Below are 20675 nucleotides of genomic sequence, written 5' to 3' on the forward strand. Positions count from 1 at the left end.
TGAACCAAGGCATTTCAGCATTTATTTCTATGATTCAACTGGCTGTGAAAACCGCCCTGCACCCCCTTCTTTAACAGCTCTTTCCACCAGCGACCACAGCTTTCCAACCAATAGGGTGTCAGTGTTAACTCCTCTTCTTAATGCACAGGGACATTTTCCTGACCTAGTCACGCAAGGAGGATTCCATCTCCTTCCAGGGGATGCAGGGCGCATGACTTCTGAGTTTATAATTCATGTTATCCAGTGGATACTGGAAGCTTTCAGACTCTTCTGATTTGGATCAAATATTCCAACTCAATGGAACTCCTTCAAAAAGAGTTACATGCTGCAGCCCACCTCCTCCTACCCAGCCTGTCTCAGATCTAGAAGCTCTGAGAACCTTCTGACTGAAGAGACTCCGAGACGCCCACTTTTCAACCCAACAGCTTGTGTTATGCCAAGGCATTTCTCTAATAGTATTATCCATTGAAGCTGTGTGCCAAAAGCCCTTTATGGCCTGTATTGACTTTGACTTACTTACACAATCTGTCTTCTTTCCTGAAAAGTGATAGCCTTGTTCTCTTTGAATCTGTTCCTCTACAGTACCTGACAGTTCTTTTATTTCAGCACTGCATTTCCCAAAGAAGATGATAACTCTGCTGTCAAGGCCAGTAAGGTGCCACTGAGACATCACTTCCAATGCTAAGAATCCCTTATTCCTCTGGAACTGAGCCCCACTAAGCAGGCGGGAAAGCAAGAACTGACAATGCCCGGCCAGCCCTTCCAGCGCCTAGGATACTATCAAAACAAACTCCGGCTTGCCATTCTCACCTTCTCCTATGGGAAATACTTGAGCTGTTACCAGGGGTATCTTCAAGAACAGTCCCCACCTGAGCTCATTGACCACAACAATCCAGACCCTTCAAGCTGATGGATCCACGTCGTTGCTGGTAGCATACCTGGCTAACAACCATTAGTCCTGGGTGCAATTCCCAACTGGAAGCAGCAAGCACTAAGGGGCCCGCGTTAAACTTTCAATTAGCGGAGTCACTAGTTGTTCTATATTCAATCCCAAGACGGCAGAGCACTTGCAATGGGATAATCATCAGCGGACATTGGCCCACGTTCCACCTAGCAGAGAGTGTGGAACAGCAGCCAAAGGACAAGATTTCAATGCCCGGCTACTAAGCATCCAAGCCAGCGAGCAGGAATTATCAGTCTCATTATCCCCTGCGCGTCATCAGCAGCACCTAATAGAAGCGCTAGTGGTGGGAAGTCCGGGCTGCCTTCAGCTTAACAAGTTTCTTTCTCAGCGTGCAGCGCTGAGCCTTACCTTGCACGATCAGATGCACCCGCGAGGTCTTCGGGTGATTGTCTGTCTGCACGGAGCAGGTGTAGGGCCCCTCATCGTATACGTCCACGTTATGGATCGTGATGCTGTACTGGGTGTTCGTGTTCGATTGGATGACCACGCGATTGTCTATAGACCACTTGTCATTTCCAGCATACAGGATGGTGCTACGGTTCAACCAAGCTACTCGCGTGACCCTCTCATCCACGGTACACCTATAAACGGAGGGAGAGAGAGTGTCATAAAACAGGCCAATGGCCAGCCAGGAACGTGACCACAGAGCTGCCCAATAGTGACGCTGAAAAGAGGTCATTAGTGGTTTTGGGCAACGTAGTATGAAAAGACTCTGTACAGGATAATAGAGATGCAAACAATAGGGCGGCAAAACAATGAAATAGGGTTTTATAGAAACCACTCTAGCAAACGTATTCATTATTATTCTTATTCCATAGCCCCCACAAGTGTAGTAGGGACTTCACATAAAAAGCAGGTTCCTGACCCCCAAGAGATTACAACCCACATGAATTGGACAAAGAACCACAGAAACTATTCCACAGGACTTTTCAGAAGGGACGATACCAGAGACATTCATAGAGTGCCCTTCAGTTCCAAACTCCAGTGCAGGAATCTGGAGGGGATGTATCCCAGGATATTTGACACATCCCACCTGCAGCTCTATTCGGTCACATCCTAGCCTTATGCGGATAAATTTCGACTGTTCACTGCAGTACCACATGGTGCTCTGAAGCGCTGGAGAAACTGTGTCCCCAGAAAGGAACAGTGTCACCTTTCTGGGTGGAAGCTACTCTAAGTTTGTCCTCTGAAAGCCAAGAGAAGCTCTTCATATGACCCCTCCCTCACGACCATCATAGCCCCTCCCCCTCCCCTTTTCACTAGCTGGACATACAGAATTTTAGATGACGCTGTGAAATTTGCTGACAGCTTGGCTTGCCAGTAAGGCCCTCCAGCCGGTCCCTGTGTGATATACAGTGCTGAGCCCCAGAGGGCTTGAACAGCCTCAGAATGAAGGCAGGAAATGGGGAAATGGACAGGGAGAGAGGAAAAAAGAGGAATGAGTGGGGCCTTTGGAGAAGCAGCTGTAACTCTCTCTCTCTCTCTCTCTCTCTCTCTCTCTCACACACACACACACACACACACACACACACACACACACTTCAATTATTTATTTGCTGCCTGGCTCCAGCCCTTCCCCCTCCTGCTACTCGACACTGGAAAGTTTTAGAGCCCCGTTTCTGAGCGGTTAGTTACCGTCGGTGAGGAATGGTGCAAAGAAGGAATTAAAACGTTCCTGGAAGGCTGGAACACACATCTTTCTAATTCTATTTTTATAGATGATCTTGATGTATTTTACTCCTGGATCTGTCTGGCTCGGGAGCACCCCTAGAAAAAGCGTCACATGTTTGGCTATATCAAGAGCTGAGCATTTCTCCAGTACATTCCCTTTCTTTCCAAAGCTTCAGCAAGCACAGAAGGCAAGAACATTTGGTTGTGATGAAATGGACATTATTGGTGGGTTGTAATAGTAATACTTGGTCCTCCTACAGCACTGTCCTTTCAAAGATCTCCAAGGGCTTTTCATACATGAATGAATTAACCCTCGTAATTCCCCTGACAGGCTGGCCGGTGATATCCCCATTTTACAGATGGGGAAACTGAGGCAAAGAGCTGGGAAGTGGCTTGGTGATTATTATTCTATGCATTGCAGCAGTGCCTATAGGACCCAGCTGAGATCAGGGCCCCATCGTGCTAGGTGTTATAAAGACACTTTAAAGGCCCAGATTTTTGAGGGATTTAGGCATTGCTCTGCTCAGCATTGCAAGTCTTGAGTGATTTAACTTCACAAGTGACTTAGGCCCAGATTCTCAAATCACAGAAATCAATGCAAATTAGACACCTAAATACCTTTACAGATCTGGGCTTTAGGCGCCTGAGTCTCTTTGACTTTCAATGGACTTAGGCACCTACACCTCTTTTGAAAATGGAACTTAGCCACCTCAGTCACGTAGGACTTGAAGGCTGAGTGCAGCAACACCTCAACACCTTTTAAAAACCCGAGCCTTACAGTCTAAATAGAAAAGAGGGATGAAGGGCAGGAAATGGGAGTATTCTAATCCCCATTTTCCAGATGGGGGACTGAGGCAAGTCAAGAGAAGTGACTTGTTCAAGGCCATACGGGGAGTTTGTGGCAGCGGTGGGAATTGAAGCCAGATCTCCTGAGTCCCACGCGAGTGCCTTAACCACCCCACCGCCCTTACAATTATAGACCCACCGAGGCTTCTCAAGCTCTGCCAGCTGCAGATGGGACACAGTCCCCGATCAGAAGCTGTCTCAGATACTAAACTGATCCTGCACCGTTCCTTGCCGAAAAGCTGTGTCTGTAGCCCATACTGACCCAAGCGGGCCATTAATCGCTAGCAAACGAACAGGTCCAAGGCTACTACTATTTTCAAAGGGGATGGGAGCAGGGGGTCCAGGTATCTATTTTTGTGTTTGAGGCGTGTGATTTGACATTGGTATGGAAGGGGAATTCTCAGAGTATTAACACCATCGAAATCACAGCAATCTGGGGTCCCAAGAGGTTATCTGGTCCTTCCCCCTGTGCTGAGACAGGATCCTCAGGCCATGCTGGGTCGCGCCATGCATGAATGCTGCTGCTGCTCAGACCCCTCTTCAAACTTATAAATTGGCAGTAGCACTTTCCAAGACGTTTCATCTCACTCACCTCTGCCGCCAGATGTGGCAGGAGGGGAGTGTTGGGCCTCTTGCACTGAAGCTGCAGAAATGTTATATGCCTCCCACGCCATGTTCACCGAGTGTCAACTCGATCAAGGTTATGATTTGGGGTGTGCGGGTGGGACTGCATTAAGCATATTTCAGTGCCCCCCTGGGCACGCGGTGCAGAGGAATTAGAGATATATGCTCCCTTAAACAAATAATTCTCCCCTTGTAGCGGCTGCATGCTCCCACTAGCCACTTCAAGTGTGGACTCCTAGGAAGACAGATGGTCCGCTGAGCTTGGCATGTTATTACCTTTACCCCAGGAGGCCACCATATTTCAAACAAGATGCCGTTTCTGCAGCTACACAAGCTTTGCCTCTCAAGAGCCGGAGAAGTGGCAAAGGGGCCGGTCCCACCACTCCAGAAGGAGGCACCGCATCATTTAATGGGACATGGTGGACCCACAGACCATGGGGAAGAGGTGTCATTCCACCCTACATTTCTCCCATCAAAGTTCAAACAACAGACGGATTGAGCCACTGGAATCACATTTTGTGTTCCCTTTATACCACTCTGCCCATGCACCTTAATCCAGACTGGCAGCCCAGGTCTTGGCTTCTCTGTACAACTCTGCCGATGCACCTTAATCCTGATATGTGGCATCACCTGCAGAGCTAATCTTGAGTCCCGCAGAATTCGACCAGTGAATCTCAATCCTCACCTGCTGTCAAGGGCGGCTCTATGTTTTTTGCTGCCCCAAGCACGGCAGTCAGGCGGCCTTTGGCGGCACGCCTGCGGGTGGTCCGCTGGTCACGCGGATTCGGCGGCGTTTCTGCGGGTGATCTGCCGGTCCCGCGCCTTCGGCATACCCGCCGCCGAATTGCTGCCGAAGCCACAGGACCGCCGAAGGCTGCCTGACTGCCGCCCTCATGGCGACCAGCATGCCGCCCCCCGCAGCTTGCTGCCCCAGGCACACGCTTGTGCCTTGGTGCCTGGAGCCACCCATGCCTGCTGTACCCATGTTGTGCTATTCCTGTCCCCAAGATTGCAAGGTGAGGTTTTGCAAGGTGGTGAGCTGATGCAAGTCTCCTGGAAGTCGGCAGAGGGCACTCAGTGCTTCCCAGGAGGTGCCCTGCAGCCAGGAGGATGAGCCCCAGAGTGCCTCAAAAAAACACTCCTCACTTCACAGCAGCCAGCCATGAAGAACTGCAAACTGTGGGGAAGGCCAGCCATGAAATGAAAGGTGGGCTTGAATCGAAAGCAACCCGCCTACCCCTGATAGGAAGCACCCCTCCCACTGCTATCCCAGTCCTTCTCCCACACCCCCAGAGCTCTGCCAGCACACGCCAATCCTGACCTGCAACATAGCCTGCTATTCTAAAGTCAGGATTCAGAGCCCTCCCTTTATTCAAATGAACCGGGGGAGAGCTAAGCGTAGCCTAGTTAAGTTGAGCCCTAGGGAATTCCAGTCTAGTGGACTATTACTCCTGTCTCAGTTCATTATTATGAATAATAAAGAGATACTTACACACGTTTTCTGTAAATTATTCATTGCGTGAACTGAAAAATCAGGGCAATAATATGTAAAACAGACAACTTGCATGTCTGTGCTCATATAAATATCTAGTATAAAGCCCCTCAAGGTACTATCTGGTCCCCTCATTAAGAGGGGAAGTACAGGGACTAGGGTTTGAAGTGACAGTGAAGAGTTGTTCACTCCAGTTTTGTGCAAGTTAAAACTCCATTGCTCAAATGCTTCTCTCGCGTACCTGGGTGCAGTCCCTGACTGCAGGTGAACCTGTGTAGTGGGGAGAACAACAAACCCCTGTATAACTGCATCTGCGAGTTTCTGGGTCTGACTCCTGATCTCATTTGCACCGGTGGAAGTCAGGATTGGCTCTGTTGATAGCAGTGGAGTTACTCAGTTAAAAGACAGAGTAAACAAGATCAGAATCAGGCCCGCTGTGTCTCTAGCTAGGGCTGCATGAATCTCAGCCACCCCTCCCTCAGCTGCCTGATGAGTTTGGAATGCACCCGAAGAACTCAGAGCAAAAAGCAGGTGAAATTGATGCACTGCATCAAAACCATACACCTGCCAATGTTTGCGACTCACTGATCCTGGGCTGGGCTTTGAGTTTGCAAGGAAAGCGGGAGAACTGCACGGGTCCGGGTGTGTTGGGTACGTTTTGCACACGTTTGCTCTCTGAAGTGCTTTCTCGGGCAAAAACTCCCATGGGACGTGACTTTACAAAGAGATGACCCTCACACCATGCCAAAACTTGGGCTCAGGATGGTGTCTGGGGGGAGAAAGCACCACACCTATCGACTATGGTTAATATGAATCAGTACGTCACCAGCAATAACAAATTCTACTTGACACATAGGCCCTGGAGATGCTCCAGCATAAGTGAGACCAGGAAACTCTGTCACTTTGCACACGGGCTGGCTACTTGTATGCCGAGTTTTGGATTTATAGAACCTGCCCACACCCCACACTGGGTCTAACTACACATGCCCATAGGCACCAAAATTCCAGTAGCGCCCTGCATAATTGTTCGACATGCTCCAAGACCTATATCCATTAGCTCCTAAGCCTCAGGCATCACCTCATCTGTGGAGTGGCCCTTTGTACCTATTTCCAATTGACCAGGATTATGCTAATGTCTCCCGTAAAGCAAACAGGTAAAGAGACTTCTCCAAAGTGTTTAGATAAAGCAGACAAGCTCTGACAAAGCTGGATAATAAACCGGGCCAGGAGGTTTTCCCTTGAAGGGATCTAATTAAGAAGAAAGACAAACCTGCATTAACATTCTCCCGAAGGCTCTGTCTCCATCTCCCAGGTATCATTGTGTAGCAAATCCAGAAGGAGGTGGGGGAGGTGAGGAGACAGTGTCTGATGAGACGGGAAATAACCCTTCTCGGATGTTGTGTTTTGGCTGGGTAATATTCGTCAGTGCCAAATACAGAGGGTAAAAGAACATCTCTACTCTTACTCGGGATTCCCCTGCATCCCAGGATCTCATTAGCCCTTTTGGCCACAGCATTACACTGGGAGCTCATGTTCCCCTTATTACCACCCCCACCATTCCCCAAATCTTCTTCCCAGGATAGAGTCCTCCTTCCTGTAGGTACGGCCAACCTTCCCATTAAAGTCAGCAAGAGTGAAGGGTGCTTAGCGCTGGGTGCCCTGCAGGTTCAGCCCCGCAGTGCCACCGGACAGACTTCCTCCCTTCACGGCAGCACCCCTGAAGAACTGCAGATCCTGGGGCAGCCCTTGAATCTAAACAGGGGCTTGACTCAAAACCTGAGCTAAACACTCCCACATTTGGAGAGTAGGGCTGAGATGTGAACCAGACCTGGCTCCTAATTTTACAACTGGCCTATATTTTTATAATCACCTGATTTGGGGGTTGTTTGAAACCTGGATCCAAATTTTGAGAGGCCTTAGCCTCTCTTGGCTTGGGAGCACAAGGAAGGGTTCAGAACTGGGGTCACCGAACACTGCAGCTAGACCCCGAATATTTACCAGTCTCCCCCCTCACTAATTTTGCATTTGGGGTTAGGAGGAATGAAGTTGTATCAACTTGCAAACACCTACTGCTGCTGGGCAAGCCAACTGCATAACTTTTGTCCATAGCAGAAAGCCATCAGCCTGTGGCTCTTCCAACAAACTTGCAGGAAAAAACCCCCAAACCAGTCTTTCTTGTCTGGTGCGTTCTTTGTTGAGATGATGCGTTGCATCCCACTACAGTGCTCCTGTGTGTATCACATGCATACAATTTCCTCTGTGTCTGTCTGGTTTATATGCTCTGCTCTTTGGAGTAGAGACTTTGGTCTCACATGGCAGCAAACACAGCGAAAAAGAAAGTCACCAGCAGCACAACCGGTTCACCGACAACACCTCCCACCACAACAGGTGGCCATCAGGGCTAGTTCCTCATTCTTTCCCCAGGAGCGGAGGCCGCAAAAGGAAGCCATGCGGCGCTGGGGCTCTAACCCTGTCTCTGCTGATGCTGACAAATCCATGCTCTCTAAGCGCAGGCCTCTGGAGGCCCATTTTTTATCCCCCCATCACGGCTCTGAAAGCACAAGAGTTTCCTTACAGGTCATGCAGCTTTGCAAGAGACAATGGAGACAAATTTGAATGCCGCGGAGTGAGAAGATGCATGAAGGAGGGACTTTGGGGCACCTAGACTCTGCTGCTTGCACTCTAATTGCAACCATTCTTCCTCCTTACATGCTAATTTTGAAGTTTTCCAGGGGATTATTTTACTTAGTGTCAACAATACAGATAGCGCTGCTAAGTCCTTTGCATTCTGCTAGGGCGAGTGGTCAGCCCCTATCTCTGGAGGCCTATTAACAGAGGCCCCTGCTTGGATCACACAGGCAGGCCTACGCCTGGCCTCATTAATGATATTGACATGCTGTTACCATGTAGGGAAGATTAAAGAACAGAAGCCACCTTCATCTCCTGTGGTTGCTATTCCACCCCTCGACTCCTATCAGTGTCTCACATTAAGGGGGTAGCAGGCAGGCCTGCTGCAGAGAATAGCTCCTGCTTCACCCTTGCATTGCTTTCTGAGGGGCGAGGTTTTATTTGCAGGGGTGCCCGCTGCACTGCTAGAGCAATACGAGGCTTTGCTGCTCTCCAGTCAGAGTGCCACTGTTCCTCTAATGCTGAGGTCTAGGGGGATCGGTGACAGATAAAGAAGTGTGTGTGTGTGGGGGGGACAGAGAGGCCGGCTAAACCCAGGGTTGTGAGCTCAATCCTTGAGGGGGCCATTTAGAGATCTGGGGTAAAAATCTGTCTGGGGATTAGTCCTGCTTTGAGCAGGGGGTTGGACTAGATGACCTCCTGAGATCCCTTCCAACCCTGATATTCTATGAGTCTATTCCTGGAAGGAACAAAAGTCTCCAAGAGGGGAGGTTTAAGACTGCTGATGATTTGATCAAGCTCCTGAAAAGTTCAGTTGCTTAGTTCAAAGCCATGAGAACATCTCAGCAGACAGGCAGAGTGGTCGTGGGGCCAAAGCACTGCTTCTGCCACACACATCCTGTGTGACGTTAGGCAAGTCACTTGATCTGTCTGAGCCTCAGGTTCTCATCTGCACTTTGGGAAGAACAATATGCCTTGTTAGATCGCCAGCTCTTTGGGGCAAGGGCCATCTCTTCCAGCATGTATGTATGTGCCTAGCACAATGGAGCCCCCATCTCATTTGGGTCTCTACACATTGCCACTATACCAATAATGTATGAGAGTAAATAACTTAGTCCAAAGATTCTTTAGCTTCCCAATTCATTGCTCTAGCTACTTGACATCGGCTCCACATTTTAGCTGTGAAAAGTTTCCAGCCGTAACTACCTGTAAAAGGAGGCAGAACAAAAGTGCAGGCACCATGCTCTTTGAGAAGGGAATGTTAATTACATTTTCAGGAGACTCATAATTGAATATTTTCTCTTCTTCTGGTAGTCACTCCGGCTACAGAGCTAACAGGCTCTGAATGCCTTTTATTCCAGGCAGCTGGAGAAAAGGAAGAAGAGATTTATTTGTAATCATTGGAAATAAACACAGTTCCTCAGAAGTAAACACAAAGGAACAAAAACCTGGCTGGGGTCCCACCTCATTAAAGATGCAAATTAGAAACAGGCCATCAAAGTGGGAGGTTCCACTAATCCCTTCTCAGAAATGCAAATCATCAAATTAGCCTCCGGTACAATGGCATCTACAGCATGTAACGTTCGGTTTAATACAATATATCCCAGAGGGCAGGTCAGTGTCTGTCGGGTTTCCATCATTGTCACTGGTGATATTTATTTTTGGTGTTGAGGGCAGAAGGCGCTTTGTTAATTCCCAATCCCTGCTGTTGTCATCATCTCTTCTCTCTGAGCCATGGGTCTATCCGCTCCATGGCACTGATACACCAATGTTTTTCTTTCCACATCTTCTTGTCGTCTTGCTGTTTGATCATCTGAAGCGTGTTCTACAAGTGCATGCTGCTTCTTCATGGACAGGGGGACCGTGTGCCCTCACTGAGGATAAGTGAAACATGAATGAGTCGTGTTTGGATAGAGATCCAATGTCCTCAGAATCTGGGGATGTTTCGCTCGAGGGGCTGCGGTTCTGCTCATTTCAGAGATAAGGGTTCCTGTAAAGTTTGGATCCAAGTCCAGATTGCCACAAAGCTCCAGGGTACTTGAGTCCTGGGGTTGGATTCAGGCCCATCTTGCTGTTAAAAGGATCACATGGCCCTCCGCTCACTAAAGCTGCTAAATTTTGCACAGGTCTGGTCCAAACCACATTTCAACTCCCCTGTTCGAGCACCTTCGTGAAGAGGACATTCTAAACCAGCAGATTTAAATAAATAAGTAGGGTCATACTCAGCAAGTGGCTGGAGCACAAATCTCACCATCTCTGGTTACACAGAAGAGCCCTTTATGTAATTTAGATACAACCTCTCTTTCTTCCCTTTGACTTTCCTTTCTACACGCAGGTTTGAACAGCTGTAGGCAGACCAAGGTTCAATGGGACTGGGTACCGACTATGGGCAGCTTACAGCAGGCTGTGTGATGCTAATGTTCACGAGGACTGAGCTGTCTTGCGGTCAGTGTATACTGACCCTGTTTGAACCAGGAAGGCACAAGGGGAGAGAAAATCAAGTTTACGCTGGCCTCATAGCCACTAAATGACTGTATCTATTCACTAGATTTTCTGAATTAATGCTCCAAATCAAGCAAATGCGGAAACCACGGTTTGATCCTTTAAACCAAGTTACTTTATTATTTTTTCAAAAAGCTTTTTATTTTAAGCTCAGATTCAGACTACAGGGGAAAACAAGAACAAAACCCTTGATCAAGTCATTTCAGTTGGGAAGGGGAATTTCACTGGGCTATATGGTTGAGTATTCTAACTTGAAATAAGCTCCCCCGTTGATTAGGAGCCTCAGCCTCTGGTTTACAGAGACAAACATCCATATTTTGATGACTAAGGAACTGATCCAAACCCCATTAGAGTCTTAGGAAAAACTCCCACTGACTTCAATGGGCTTTGGATCAAGTCCTAACAGAGTCATTTGCTGCAGGGTAACTTCACTGCCTTGCTCTGAAGAAAGGCTCCAGCACACTGGGGTCAGCTTGTGATCCGAAGCACCGAATCATCAGCTCCTTGTCTTTTGTGTACTGTAAGTCCCTGGCTTATCATGAGTTGTACATACATCCCATCACCCTAAGTGGTAGCATGCACATAGATTTACACTGGACCAAGAGTATATTTCCAGTAAAAAGAGAAACCTACCTATCTACTTATATACATCTATCTGTTTATCTCTCTATATCTACCTAACTACCTATATACAATACATTTACCTATTTATAGCTATGTATTACCTATGGCACTGATAAAACAGCTATCTCCATAGATTCTGGGTACTAATTGCAATAGGACTCTAAAGTGTCATTAATTAGTGAACTTGACCACGTGATAGATCTTTGGTGCTATATAGAAGCAAAGGGCTGTGTAATCCACAATCCCTTTCTAATATTACCACTCCTCTCCCCACCAAATAGTCTGTCAGCTGAACCTCGGGAAACTCTGCTGGGTGTGCATGTGTTTTGATTTGAATGTAAAAGTCAGATGTTCCATAGGATGTGCCGGCCATTTGGGGCGATGCTGTTAGGAGCAGCATGAAAAGGGCTGTTGGGTTACTGAAGTATAAACCTTGAAGACACTGAAGACGTGTCCACACTGCAGTCTAAGGTGTGACTGCAGCTCAGGTAGACCTACCCTTGCTAAAGACCCACACTAGCATGTCTAAAATTGGCAATGCAGACATGGCCGTGCAGACTTCAGCACAGGGGAGCCATGTGAGTACATACCCAGGGTCCCTGACACGTTTGTACATCCCATGCTGAAGCCTGCACCACTGTTTTTTTTTTAGTTGTGCCATCGCTGGTACAGCTACCCACGCTGCAATCAGACCTTGGGTTACAGTGTTCTGGGCAGGTTTTCCAAAGCACAAAGGACAGTTAGGCATGCAACTCTCATAGTCAATCAGTGGGATTTAGGCACCTATATTTCTCTGTCTGGTCGGGGTCTCTTGACCCTCTGACACATGAACCTGCTGCATGTTTCAAGCAGCCAAGTGTTCTGCAGTCTGGAATGTGTGTCTCCAGCTCAACCTTGTCCCCCTCCACCCAACCCATTCTGACCCCCATCCCACCAGCCTAGTCTATTCTGAAGCATGATGCCGATCAAAATAATGATGAGGGCGCTTTTCCCATTTACAACTCTGTCCACTTGAAGATCTCACAGTGCTCCACAAATGTGCATTGACTATGTCTGGCAGCACAAGTGGTCCCTCTCTCCCTGGAAGAGAAACTCTCTGCATCTAAATTACTTTCTTCCGTCTAAGGATCACTTAACCCCATCCAATAAATGGAATCCGAAAGCTCTTCAGAGTGTGAAATGGAATCACTTGGCCCACAAGTCCTGAACTCACTGTCTGCTCCATTGCTCCTTCTTAAAACAAGGTCTCAGGTAGAGTAGGCTTTGCATGCAGTAACTCTTGTTTTGAGCTCTGCTCAAGTCCTCTACTGGGTCACTTGACCGAAAGGTAGAGACTGCCTAAGAGATGTCTGAGACTAGTCAGCTGGGACCTAGCAAGCAGGCAAAGAACTGTCTCTCTTTTCCATCTTGAATGCATGCTGGGCTTTCACATAAGTGACACAATGTGGTTGCACAGACAGCTTTGCAGATTCATTCAGACCAGATGATAAAGGAGTGGAGCTGAAGCAACTGAACAGAATAGTTTCTGTTGAGGCTATCTCTTTGATGTGTTACCCAGCCTTCCAGAAACCCACGCAGGTGTCAGGTTACCCCCAAAAGTGTGTCCTCCATTGGGAAGGGTCCTCCAGAGAAGAAGCCACTAGAGACAAAGAACGGGGTGAAAGTGGAGAAGGAAGCCCTCTGAGCTGCACTGGATTCTCCAAAAGCTCAATCTGTTTCCCAGTACTGACTGTTGGGGTGCATGCATGTGAATGCCCCCCCCCCAGACTTGCCCCCCACCTTGCTCCTCTCCAGCCCCGAACCCATCTCTGCAATTTAGTGTATTTTTAAAGCAGCAGTACAGGTCCAGTGGAGAGGAAAAACTGGCACCCTCAGCCTAGGTCCTATGTAAGTGAGGCGGACAGAGAGCTATTGTTGGTTTAATGGAAATTGTCATTAGGAATTATGAGACAGCAGCAGAAGAAATAGGGCAGGAGGCCTTTGATAGAGCAAATCAATGGGAATGTTTATAGCACAGACGGCACTTGGATGCTAACATCAGAGTAAGCTGATGCTTGCGTCCATCCCTGATGTTCTGCATGATAATGAAAACTAGTACACAAAATGTATCAAATAGGGATGAGCAGACCAGTGTTGATAAACTCAGAACTAGCCCCTGTGCCGCCTCCTAAAACTAGACCCAAACCCAAACCTTTTATAAAGCTTGGAGGCGTACTGAAATAGCACAAGAAAGTGGCACCTATGACCTGACCAGAACCAGTTAATACGGGAACCTGTTTTGCAGGCTAGCTAGGTATTTATAGGATTCTCATCACCATACTATCCCACAGCTTAACCTCACACTGCCGCTCTGCAGTAGGGAAGAATTCTTAGCCCGGTTTTACAGATGGAAACTTGAGACTGAGAGAGACACTAATGCGCTGATTTTCAAAAGCTCTCAGCTCCCATTGACACACCAAGATGGAGTGCTCAGATTTCCAAGTGTCCGGCACTCAGCAGCTCCCAATGGTGTTGGATTGCGATGCTGGGTACTTCTGAAAATTGGGCCACTCTACACTGCAATGTAAGCCCGTGTTTGATCCCGGGCTCACGGCTAACCAGCCTTGCATCTACACTGCAACTGCGCTAACCCAGGGCTCAGGTCCAGGGTCCCAGGACCCTACAGGGCTGGAAGGTTCGAGTTTGAGTCAAGCTGGGACCCAGGTTCCAAGCCCTATTGCTTTGCAGTGTAGCCACAGCCCTGCTTGACTCAGGTCCTGGGAGTCATCCGGAAGTATCCCACAGTTCCATGGGACAGCTTCCTTAATCCTCTGTATCCCAACAATCTACAGTCCAGTCTAGTGAAAAGGGAACTCCCCCTCCCCACCCCTGCTTCGGCAAACAGCAACAGGTCAGGTCAGCATCAGCGCATTCTCTTCTGATCACCGATCTGCAAGCACAGTCTCAGAAAGCCTCCTGGATTTGCAATGGAGAGCCAACCAATCAAGCCTTTTGCAAAGCAAGCTGCTTCTTGGTAACGTGCAGGGCAGGCAGTAAAGTTTTCCCACAGTGCACCACAGTCCTAGGGCTAGAGCGGCCATATTTTGGAGGTGCTAGGGAATCTGGGATATGATCACTTTGACTTAGGTCTGCATCCTGCAGTGTGGATGCCAGAGCCCTAGGTTCAAGCACGGGTCAGAAAATTCTTAACATGGGGTTAAAATACAATGTAAACGCTCAAGCTCAGGATTCCTTAACATGGGTCAGCTGACTCAAGTCCCACTAACTCTGGGCTTACATTGCAGTGTAGACATACCCTGTGATGCCTCAAGGGGAGCTAAAGCCCGACTTGTAAAGGTATTTACGAGTTGCTCAGCTTAAGCATTGGAAGGCCTCAGTGACTTAGGAGCCTGTCTCATTTCCAAAAGTGAGTTAGGCAGTAGGAGCCTAAGTCCCATTGGCTTTCAATGAGACTTGTATTAAGTTCCTAAGTCACTTTTTGAAAAAGAGACAGGCTCCTAAGTTGCTCAGGCCTTGCAACATTTTGCAGAATACCACCTAAATACCTTTACAAATCTGGGCCTTAGATGTTTGGAAAGTCTGGTTAAGGGTCAGATTTTTAGGTGCTAAAATGCAGATAGGTGCCTAGTTGCATCTAACTCCCATTGAATTAGGTTCCTAGGCTCTTTTGAGAATTGCAGTAGGAACCTATCTGCGTCTTTTGGTGCCTCAATCCCTTTAAAAACCTGGCCCTAAGTGACTTGCTCAGGAAGCCTGTGACAGAGTTAGAAACTAAGCCCAGTCTTCCTGAATCCCCATCTACTGCTTTAACCACCAGACTATCCTTCAACCCTCAAGAGAATTGTGTAGTTTGAGTAATTAGCACATCAACATTGGGGCTCTTCTCCAAACCAGCAAATCTTCTGGCGTCCACCCCTCGTTAGCATCAAAGCACCCTGCAGCATCATGGGAAATATATTCTGGATTTTAAAGTCCCCAGCAGCTCCCAAAACAGCTGTTCTTCTGGGGTTATTTTGTAGCAGGAGATGTGGGCACAGGATAGATGGCTCGGGGTATAACAGCCCATTCGGCATTTTTGTCCTATAGCCTAACAATTTGTATTTTATAAGGAACTGGTGATTCAGAGCATGAACTAAAATAGGCATCTTCTGGTCAAGGAAGCTGAATTCCCCTCTCAACCACCAGACTTGCACAGCCGGACTAGGGTTCTGCTCCATAGCACAGCCCAAGGAGAGAGAGAGAGGGATACCGGCTGACAATATTGACAGATTCAAGGGTGCTGATTAAGGGACATGATCCAGCAAAATACCCTCCCCATTGCAACCCGGCGTTTGCAGAATCATGTGCTTGCAGAACACGTGCGTCAATCAGCTGGCTGTGTAAGAATTCAATCAGTGCTAATCTAACACAATACAGCACCTGCTCCCCGGCTGATTTCTAGTGTTCTTCAATCAAACGAAAGAGAAGAAAAGCAGAGTTTATTGCTAGCAGTGTTAGCAGACCTGAAAATGTAAGAACCTGGAGTTCTCTAGATTTTTTTTTCTTCCACCTTTGGGGGCAGAGAGAGAGAGAGAGAGAGAGAGAAAAAATTTCACTGCAGTTTCAGCTAGCTCTGTAATTAAGTAACAGTAATTAACATGTGTTAATACCAGGCTCTGGCTACTATGATTCAGTCTTCCTGACAGATTGGTCACAATCTCCATCTGAACCAAGAAACTGGGCCAAATTCACTCTGCGTTAAAGCAGGCACAGCTTCACCGACTTTAGTGGAGTCTCCCCAGCATACAGCGGTGGCAAACAAGGAAATGAGTTTGCCAGTATCCTTAGAATATGGGCCAGGAGACTCCCAGTGCAGGTATGAGATAAAAGGGACAGCTGGCTATTTGAGCAGAGGGATCTTAAATCTGCCATTGAGGCCTAAGGACTGGAGGAAGAATTGGACCAGCTATATCACGAGTACCTGCGTCAAGCTGCTGCAGTGCAGAATCAATCAGACAGTGACATTCTGGCTGGAATCCATGAAAGGATCCAGACTAGCATCAGTGCACAGAAAAAGAAAATACTTGTAAAGTTCAGAGCACCCACAATTAGAGACGTTTCATCACTTGGACCTCGCTATCCATGAATCTCATATACTGTACTGGATATCAGCTGGCATAAAATGGGATAGCACCACAGGAGTGGTAAATAATGGCTCAGTCAATGATCACTTGTCAATCGAACTACGTCAGTTTGTATCAGCTGAGGATCTGCCAGCTGCATGAAGCTTCACGATGACAAAAGGGGAGGGACAGGATCATGGTTTGGAAAAGGCATAACCACCAAAGGGGAGGAAGACATGCGTAGTCTGGTACAAAGTGGGTATGGCAAGGAGTTAAGCGGGATGAAGTTAAGCGAAGGAAGACTTAGGTGGGGTATTTGGATGAGAGCTATGGCACGGTTTCATAAGAGAAGCAATGGAATGTTTGAGTCATTTAAAACTAGACTGGTCAAAGCCCTGGAGAAAGTGTTGTGCATGTCAAGTGATCTTAAAAACCCTCTCCTGCCATTATTTCCATAGATAAGCCAAGGAGGTGGTGTTAAGTTCTGGACTGGGTGGATGCTGGAGTCCAGGGCTTGTGCTGGAGATGAAGTCCAACCTTGGACATTCGGTTTGCTTTCAGCATCACCATAATCTTGTGAAAAGCAACAAAGAGTCCTGTGGCACCTTATAGACTAACAGATGTATTGGAGCATAAGCTTTCGTGGGTGAATACCCACTTCATCAGACGCATGCGTCTCTTTTTACAGATCCAGACTAACACAGCTACCCCTCTGATACATAATCTTGTGAGCTATTCTTGTGTGATTTGGGCTTGAAATGGTGGAAGTTGCACCATGCTCGTTGTGACGTTGTGCAGTCTATATGGTTTTATAAAAATATAAGTGAATGTAATGTAATTGGGATATGCTTCATGCAAAAGGTCTCTTGTAAGGTATCATTACAAAGCTCATAATCTACTGAGTGTGATCATCCTATTTGTAGAAATGTACCACTCTTGTATCTAAAACTAGAAATATAAAACATAACTCTGAGGGCCTATTGTAATTATGTAAAGTGTGGGCCATTAATGATGGTTTGGAATCTTGATGACTCCCATTAACAAGGACCATTGTCTGCAGATGACTGTGTTTACCTGTGAGTCTTCCTGTATATGTGTGTGCTGGCAAGTGAGTAATGAAGTCTTGCAGTGACATGTGATCATGTCACCTGAACTGGAATCCATCTTTAACCTGGTGCTTTTCCAGTGAGGGGGGGTGAAAACCCAGAGGGACAAAGAGTTCCCGCCTTATGCAAAAGATATATAAAGGGGTGGAAGAGAACAGAGAGAGGGAGGAGCCATCATGGAGAATCCCCTAGATAACACCTAAGCTGGAACAAGAGCTGTACCAGGGGAAAGAATTGTGCCCAGGCCTGGAAGGTGTCCAGTCTGAGAAAAACTTACTGAAGCATCTCTGAGGGTGAGATTATCTGTATTTAGTTTGATTAGGCATAGATTTGCACATTTTATTTTATTTTGCTTGTGACTTACTTTGTTCTGTCTGTTATTACTTTGAACTACTTAAATCCTACTGTCTGTATTTAATAAAATCACTTTTTATTTAGCAATTTACTCAGAGTATGTATTAATACCTGGGGGAGCAAACAACTGTGCATATCTCTCTATCTGTGTTATAGAGGGCGAACAATTTATGAGTTTGCCCTGCATAAGCTTTATGCAGGGTAAAACGGATTTATCTGGGTTTAGACCCCATTGGGAGTTGGGCATCTGAGTGCTAAAGACAAGCACACTCCTGTGAGCTGTTTTTGGGTAAACTTGCAGCATTGGGACAAGTGATTCAGACCCTGGGTCTGTGTTGAAGTGGACTGGAGTGTCTAATTCAGCAAGACAGGGTGCTGGAGTTCTGAGCTGGCAGGGAAAACAGAAGCAGGGGTAGTCTTTGCACATCGGGTGGCAGCTCCCAAGGGGGTTTCTGTGATCCAACCCGTCACACTCGTCAGTTCTGATGGTCATCCCAGGCCAACATTTTGCAACAAGGGCCGTTCTTGTGTTATTCTTAGAGAACTGTCAAATAGGCTCCTCTGGATTCAGCCCAGAACTAAAACCGTAGGATCTGGTTCATAATTCGCCTCTCATGCAGCATTTACAATCTGCTAAACACCATAGTACCTAGGCACCTTCACCAGGATATCTGAGTGCTCTGGGATCCAAGGATTCAAATCCTGTGCCTCTGAGCTTGAAGACTGATGAGGTTTTGATTTGCAGTTCCACTTCTGACTCACCTGTAATCATTCCCAAAATATATTTGTCATGAGAAACCGGCTCCTATCTCTGTGACTCTTAAGGGTAATGGAGAAGTTTCAGTCTTTGGAGGATAAGTCTCAGGTTCTTGGCTGCCTGCCCAGAAGGATTATTTTACATCAGGTTGAGTTCTGTAGTAATTATCTTCAAAACAGCTGGACTGGTGGATAAACTCTCGGTATCTTCATACACAATACGAGAGCAAATATGGAGAATTAAACTGCAATTTCAGGCTGGCCTAACAGATGGCCAGAAAAAGCATCTTGCCTGACATGTAGCAAGCGGAAGTTCAAGACTCCCCTAACTTTAGATTTGGGGGAGAATATTTTCATTTCTAGTCAGCTCAAAACTTCCCCAGGGAAAACCAAAGTTGTCCAACTGAAGGGAAAAAAAATGGAACCAAGTGTTTTCATTCTAAATTTCTCCCGGGAGGAAATTTCAGTTTGCCAACCACCTACAAAATTGCTACGAGGCAACGGCTGTGCATCAGTTTGTTCTGGCAGTTTTGGCGTAGCCTAGAGGTCTTGATAAGAGTCCCAACTTTTCACATGTCAGTCTAGCTAAACCCAATCTGTTGTGCTCCACCTACAGCTAGTCAAATGTACGAGGAAAGGGGAGCACAGAAGAATGGGCTAGATGAAAACCCCTTTCAGAGCCCAGTTTGACCTACCTATCAATTCTGATTCTCATTTACACTCAAGCCATTTTATACTGCAGCACAAATGGGCCATACAGTGGTTTTAAATATAGTTTACACATAGCCAGAGAGGTGTAAAGTGGTCTTAATATATATGAGCATCAGGCCCATCCCCTTCAAAACCTTTGTCTTGCTTCTCCACTATCTTGCGCTTCCTTCTAGCCCTTTCCATTTGTTGCAAAGTGGGCACAAATCTGGACTCCCCACTTATTCACGCCTCTGGTAGCATTTTACTTCCACTACCCTGAGGTGGAAATGACAACACAGAGAGCAAGGCAATGGAGATTCATGCTGCTTATGGTTGGGAAGAGCAAGCAAAATCTCACACTCAGCTCCCTGGAGGGTGAGGGGGGAAAACTGCAAACATGCTGTGATAATTAGAGGAATCTGTCTGTGCAATCTGTGAATTCTCTGTGAGATTATGCACTCTCTGTATGTATCTTTACCAAGCTGCAAATTCCATTTGCAGCCTGTGACGTTGTGCAGTCTATATGGTTTTATAAAAACTTGATAATAAGTCAATATAATGTAACAGGGATAGTTTTAGAGAAAATATGGTAATAAGTGAATATAACGTAACTGGGATATGCTTCATGCAAAAGGTCTCTTGTAAGGTATCATTACAAAGCTTATAATCTACTGAGTATGATCATCTGATTTGTATAAATGTACCACTTGTATCTAAAACTAGAAATATAAAATGTAACTCTGAGGGCCTATTGTAATTATGTAAAGTGTGGGCCATTAATTATGGTTTGGAATCTTGATGACTCCCATTAACCAGGACCATTGTCTGCAGTTGGTTGTGTTTACCTGTTAGTCTTCCTGTATATGTGTGTGCTGGCAAGTGGGCAATGAAGTCTTGCAGTGACATGTGATCATGTCACCTGAACTGGAATCCATCTTTAACCTGGTGCTTTTCCAGTGAGGGGGGTGGAAACCCAGAGGGACAAAGGGTTCCCGCCTTATGCAAAAGATATATAAAGGGGTGGAACAGAACAAAGGGGGAGAGGAGCCATCATGAAGAATCCCCTAGCTATCACCTGAGCTGCAACAAGAGCTGTACCAGGCGAAAGAATTGTGCCCAGGCCTGGAGGGTGTCCAGTCTGAGAAAAAACTTACTGAAGCATCTCTGAGGGTGAGATTATCTGTATTTAGCTTGATTAGACATAGATTTGCGCGTTTTATTTTATTTTACTTGGTGACTTACTTTGTTCTGTCTGTTACTACTTGGAACCACTTAAATCCTACTGTCTGTATTTAATAAAATCACTTTTTATTTAG

General features: G+C 46.8%; 1 protein-coding gene across 3 annotated transcripts in view; it reads right to left on the reverse strand.

Moving 5' to 3' along the window:
- The window catches only part of OPCML (opioid binding protein/cell adhesion molecule like), a 334725-nt gene that overhangs the window by 163596 nt on the left and 150454 nt on the right, over positions 1-20675 (reverse strand). For all 3 annotated transcript variants that reach the window (XM_024198727.3, XM_024198725.3, XM_024198726.3), the window contains exon 2: positions 1313-1545. In XM_024198727.3, the coding sequence (XP_024054495.2) occupies positions 1313-1545 (233 nt within the window). The remainder of the gene's footprint in view (positions 1-1312; positions 1546-20675) is intronic.

This window comes from Terrapene carolina, unplaced genomic scaffold (assembly GCF_002925995.2).
Source record: "Terrapene carolina triunguis isolate 2854851 unplaced genomic scaffold, T_m_triunguis-2.0 Scaffold374, whole genome shotgun sequence".
Classification (NCBI taxonomy): Eukaryota; Metazoa; Chordata; order Testudines; family Emydidae; genus Terrapene; species Terrapene triunguis.